Genomic DNA, 6,000 nt, shown 5'->3' with positions numbered 1-6,000 from the left:
AAAGAAACTTACAGGGGATATGAGATATAAGAGAAAGTCACCATTTTTTTTAGGCCAGCTGTTACAGGATATGAGTAAGGGGAACTTTTCACACTAAATTGAAGCGAGTACATTTTCTTCTGTTTATTAAGCATAGGTATGTTAAACTTCAGGTTGAAGTCTATTGTCAGTAATGACGATTCAGTCAGTCTGCCACCTAAGGAACTAATGAGCAGAACTGTTTGCACTCCCCTGGAGCTGGGCTCCTTCCCTTTTGCTGGCTCACACAGGCCTGATTGTGTAGTCCAGGAAGTGAAATCAGCAGTAAAGTACAAAAGTACAAAAGTACAAAAGCAGTCATAATTTCTCTTCCCATTTATTTCCTTGAAGTAGTTTATCAGAAGTGCAAAAGGAACAGGTCAGGAGCAGAGCCTGCAGAGCAGGAGTTGTTCTGCTGTGGCTGTTGTTACAGCTTGGTGAACACACAGCTGCTCTAATGAGGGATGTGGCAATCCAAGCACAGCACTCAACTGTAACTTGCTGATACCAAGGAAGTGTGTGGTTTACTGCAAATAAAGAATACTGCAGCAGCACCAGGCTGGTTTCCCACACCAGACCACATGTCAGCATACCAAGAAAATAAATCCCTAAGTAAGCGGAACAAAATTGTTTTTAATTTATGTCTTAACTTTAAATGTTGGTATCAGGTTTGTGCAATGCACTAGAAATAATGGAAAGTCTTTAAAAGATTACTAAAAAGCATCTTATCAGTCTTTTTGCTATAGCTCAATGATATTCTGATACATGCTAAGATCTCAGAAGAGCTGGGATATTAATGCTCTGTGATAATACTGAGAATGTAAATATTAAATGAAAAACAAATACATGCAGGTTACCTCAAAATAGGGTCCTCAATAAGCTTATTGTGGACTGGGCCTACAATAAGCAAGAAGGGAATTTCCTTCAACAAAGGAATGGAGGCTCTAGACAATTAGCCAATTCTATAATCTACACATAGGGGATTTTTGCATTTGACTATTGCTACAACACGTTTACTTGTACATTGGTCACAACTGCAAAATTATTGCATATTTTGGGTGAGAGAAAGAAAACATTTCAGTGGTCAGCAGAGTGTAATGAATACTTATAGGGTTAGGAAAGATTTTATTACTACCTTCTTTCAGGACTGACCTACCAGTGTTTAAAATGTCTTCTGAAAAAATTTCAACTCTTCTACTTTTGCAGCTATGAAGTCACAAGAACAGAAGAGGCTGTAACTTCTCTAGAAAATACAGTACCTGAGTGAAATTTCTTCCAAATGTGTTACATGTATGGGGTGGTCCAGTCACCATCTGGGAGAGCAGGAAAGCTGCTCCCAGAGGGAGCAGGAATTTTATGATTAGAAGAGACAATGTTTGCCTGAAGCAAAAGTATTAGAAAAGGACTCATACAGATCTGCTCTGGAGTCGGTCAGAAAAGCTACCAGCAATTTTCTCACTACACAAATGCAAAGAGGGAGACCTGAGCCAAAGTACAGAAATACTATTAAGGATTATTTGCAAACATTTGCCACCAGCAGGAATGTTGTAAGCCTTTAGGTGGAGCTGCCTAGGCTCCCTTTAAAACAAGTATCCAAGCAAAATGAAGTATGCCTGGAAAGTACCTGTCTCTTCCCAGTGGCCATCATGGGAGCTTAGAGTACTGTCTCTGGATAAGCACCTTATTCTCAGGTTAAATTACATCTGCTATGTCCCCTGTCCAAATTTTCCTGTAAAACAGGACCATGCTTTGCTATGACTGTTTTCTTTGGTATTTTCAGCACTGCAGCCAACAAGAGATGATGTACTGCAAGAGAGTCAGCTTCTATGCAGCTGAAGCAGGACTTTCTCACTGAAAGCACAGGGCTTAGTCCAGCTGTTGCTGCTTCGGGATCTCAGATGAGCTTGTCATTGGAGGTGGTGTTTTGCTTTAGCCTTAGATACACCTGTATCATTTCAATTAACTTTCAGTCCGAGGGTATATTCATAAAGTTGATTTTAAGATATCATGGCAATAAAAATCACTCTGTACAACAACCTCTCCTGCAGAAAAGACTTTTCCACTGGAAGAAAGTGAAGAGAGTTATGATGCTCTCTCAGCTGGGTGGCCAAGTGTCTCATTCCTGGCTGCAGCCTGAAAGGTGTTAGAGGAAAAGCAGGGTCAGAGCTTCAGGTTCACAAAGGAAGTAACTCAGTGCTCTAGGAATGCTGCCCTGCCACCTCTGCTTTTGGAGCTGCAGCACTGCCAGGAATGAGACTACATCTAATAGATGAGCAGTCTAAATAATAAAGCTTTTACATCAAAAGAGTCAAGCAGAACTTGACCTCGCCAGGGCACCTCAAAACACCTCTTGTGTTTCATTGCAGTGGATGTCTCTTACACCATACTGTTAAAAGTGTCAATGAATGCCTTGAAACACAACAAAACAAACAATTCTTAAAACTCCACACATTCAGATGGAAAATATTTTTTATTGATCAACTAACTTCTTGTTCCCTTACTCCTCATCCACATTCCTGATCTCACATGATCAATTCCACATGGTTTCAGGATAAGCTATTAATCATCTTTTATTTTACTTTATTCCCATGTTACACAACAGGAAGCATGTTTGACAGGACTATTCAGTGAAATAAAGGCCAAATATTTGTTAATCAGTAGAGTGTGTAATATTATCCTTAACAATTGAGTATAAATACTGATATAATGGGGAAAACTATTTCCATTAAACTGGTTCTTTCTAGACCAGATTTCCACAAGACAGTTTTAAATAGCAATCAACCAAAGACATGTACCACCTCAGACAAATAGGAAAATTATCTTCAAGGCAAACACAAATGCAAACACAGAAAGAAGTTATTAGATATACTTAAAGAACATGGTCTGTCATGGTGAGATCATCAGAATGGCATGAGAAAATCAAGACAGGAAATTGCAAAGAAAAATAATTTATCAAAGCTGAGAAAACTTCCTCCATTATTCATTTCTCGAAAATTTTTGCTTATGGCTTAAAAATGAAAGCTACCAACAAGAAAATCTGAAATACTTGTTCTATAGTTACACAAAGTACCATGAAAGTATTCACTTATAGCATGTTTTGTATAAATACTACTTTAGATGGGAAATGTGGACCTGATTTTCTAGATGATCTAATTGATGGTGTTCACAGGGGCCCCAGGGTGAGGAAAGAGACAAGGATCTGACTCCATGTTTCAGAAGGCTTGATTTATTATTTTATTATATATATTAAAACTATACTAAAAGAATAGAAGAAAGGATTTCATCAGAAGGCTAGCTAAGAATAGAATAGGAAAGAATAACAAAGGTTTGTGTCTTGGACAGAGAGTCCAAGCCAGCTGGGCTGTGATTGGCCATTAATCAAAAACAACCACATGAGACCAATCACAGATGCACCTGTTGCATTCCACAGCAGCAGATAATTATTGTTTGCATTTTGTTCCTGAGGCCTCTCAACTTCTCAGGAGGAAAAATCCTAAGGAAAGGACTTTTCATAAAATGTGTCTGTGTCATTCTAAGACCCTTTTTTTAAATACTGGGAAATAAGGAATCCCAATCTGAATTTGTCATATTACAGTAGGCTCAACTTGCTAAATTCTTCACTCATGAGAATAATCTCACAGTAATCAGAAACTACTGTCATGAGAGATGACCAGTTAGACCAGAATTGCAAGTTGCACCACAATACAATGTTGAGAAGATCCTGAGGACCTTGAAAACATGTTGTTAGATTCAATGCAAGGACTCCACACTCTTCATCCTAGGAGAAAAACAGAAGAGGAAAGAAGATTGTTATTCTTTTCTCCAAAGTGTGAAAAAGTTCATAGCTATATAGTTGGTATAAAATAACAAATCTAACATTTTGTCTACAGCTTGTGTACTTGACTGTCACAATTCAAACAGTGTTTATATGAACATATAAACAAAATCAGATACTTTATTCTGAGTGGTATCTTCTGAAAGGGAAAAGACTGCCTCAAGGCAAGGATGGCAGCCCCTTCTCAACCACATGATTTGCAGAGCTTTTGCAAGGCTCCAGCTTTTCCCCATCTTGGAACAAGAGTTTTTCATCTCTATTTTCTCTGCAGTTCTAGGTAGCTCCCACTCTTCTAGGCTGGCTCTGAAAGGTATCCTTAAAGGAAGAGAATTTTTAAGGGTTCAGGGTCTGCCAAATTGTACCTCCATGGGCTGCATTATTTACTGATTTTTTTGTCTATAGCCTAGGAGGGGTGTTTAGTAAAGGACTGTGGCAATAAGAAGCAGCACTGGAACAGCTGAGCAGACGTGTCTAATCAGTGAGAGCACAGAGGGATCCGACCTGCATGCAAACATCAGTGAGAAAGCAGGGGACAGGGGCTAATAATGTGAATATCACGCACAGCAATCTGAGCTTGTTTCAGGGCTCCTGAAGGCTGTGTTGTTACTTTACAAACTTCTCACTGGCACTGGTTAATTGCCTCCCTTTCTCCTCACTTGGGCAGCAAGGCAGCTACCTCTGATTCCAGACTAAACTGCAAAGAGAGAAAGCAAGAGAAGAGAGAGCACAAAAGCAGGGAATGTGTTCAGTGGGAAAGGGAGGGTTAAGAACCTGATATTCCTTCTAGCTATATACAAAATTCATTCAGATATTCCTTCTGTGCCTGTTACAAGGCCAGATTAAAAACCAATTCAAGATTAAAAACCCCATGCATTCCCACAGATGTTTCAAACTGTAAATTGGATGGATACCTGTGTGTCATGGCTTTTGGTGGGTTTCCATCACTGTATGACTGACCATGAAAACCTGAGGGAACAAGTTCAAATATAGGTTGCCATTTTGTTTTAATTATGATTCACATATTTATTCTCAGAGTAACTGATATGGGTTACTGTTTCATACAAAATACATAAAGTTCTTATTTTATAGAGGAAATAGTGTCTCAAAATGCTTGGCTTTATTAAATAGAATCCAGAAAAGTGGTCAAAAGAAATAGAAAATTTGACAGAAGCACAAAGTATTGCCTCCAAGTCATTGCTATTAAATTCAAAATTTTTAAAAAACCACCACATTATTTTCCTATTTCCATCCATTGTAGAGCAAACAAGACCAAGCCATTGTAATTCCCAAAGTACAGCTTTATAGAAAATATAGAAAAAATATGTACAGCTTTATAGAAAAATGCTATCCATTGTAGAATAATAAATTATACATGCCAGAAAGCTCTTCTAAAAGCTTGGGTAAAGAGCAGCCTTCCTGATGGTTAGACACAATGACATTTTTGTAATAGATGTTGTTATGACCGGAATCTTGTTTTCTAATAACATCATGAGTCTTCTGAACACACTGACAGTGCTTGTTATCTTTAACAGTTACACTTAACATGCACGTTTCTATTTTACAAAGATGTGCACAGTATATGTTTTCACTATTTCACTGTGCCATTACAAGATTATTTGTCATTTGCTTTGACATTTCAGTTTGTCACAAATTACAGACAAATCTCAAGGTTAATATTACCTTCACTTTTATATGGATGGCTTTCCTTAATATCTTAGGCCCAAACACAACAGCATCCCAGTGTAACAATTATCACCCTTGGTAACTGCTTTAAGAAACTTTCATCACATCCTGATTTTAAAAGGCTAGTGTTTAAGAAATACCTTTTTTATATAAAATATGCATTTAAGAATACAAAAACCCTTAGTAGTTTTGCTGTCACTTATACATTAAAAACCTCACACCTGAGAAGCAGCTGGTGGCTTCCAATGGGTCGTTAAGAACACTGGAATTATTGCAGTGAGACAGACCAACCCAGTTCAGTGTCCCATCTCTGACACTGACTTGTAACATCTTGCTTACAGGGAGATTTTGGGAACACTGGTCCACAGACAGAGATGGATTGATCTACCAACTGATATAGATCACATTGTCCCAAAACCATAAATTATGTCAGGATCCATGAAGCATGAGGTTAATGTACAACA

At 38.1% G+C, this 6,000-nt stretch overlaps 1 protein-coding gene across 1 annotated transcript in view; it reads right to left on the bottom strand.

Moving 5' to 3' along the window:
* Positions 1–2,484: 2,484 nt before the first annotated feature.
* Positions 2,485–6,000, bottom strand: part of IL17REL (interleukin 17 receptor E like) — a 44,338-nt gene continuing 40,822 nt past the window's right edge. The window contains exons 16-17 of the mRNA XM_063155932.1: positions 4,765–4,819; positions 2,485–3,796 (exon numbers count right to left, since the gene is read on the bottom strand). Of these exons, the coding sequence (XP_063012002.1) occupies positions 3,769–3,796; positions 4,765–4,819 (83 nt within the window). The 3' untranslated portion in view covers positions 2,485–3,768. The remainder of the gene's footprint in view (positions 3,797–4,764; positions 4,820–6,000) is intronic.

This window comes from Melospiza melodia, chromosome 4 (assembly GCF_035770615.1).
Source record: "Melospiza melodia melodia isolate bMelMel2 chromosome 4, bMelMel2.pri, whole genome shotgun sequence".
NCBI lineage: Eukaryota > Metazoa > Chordata > Aves > Passeriformes > Passerellidae > Melospiza > Melospiza melodia.
The sequence above is the reverse complement of the archived record's forward strand: the minus strand, read 5'-3'. Positions and strand labels throughout refer to the sequence as shown.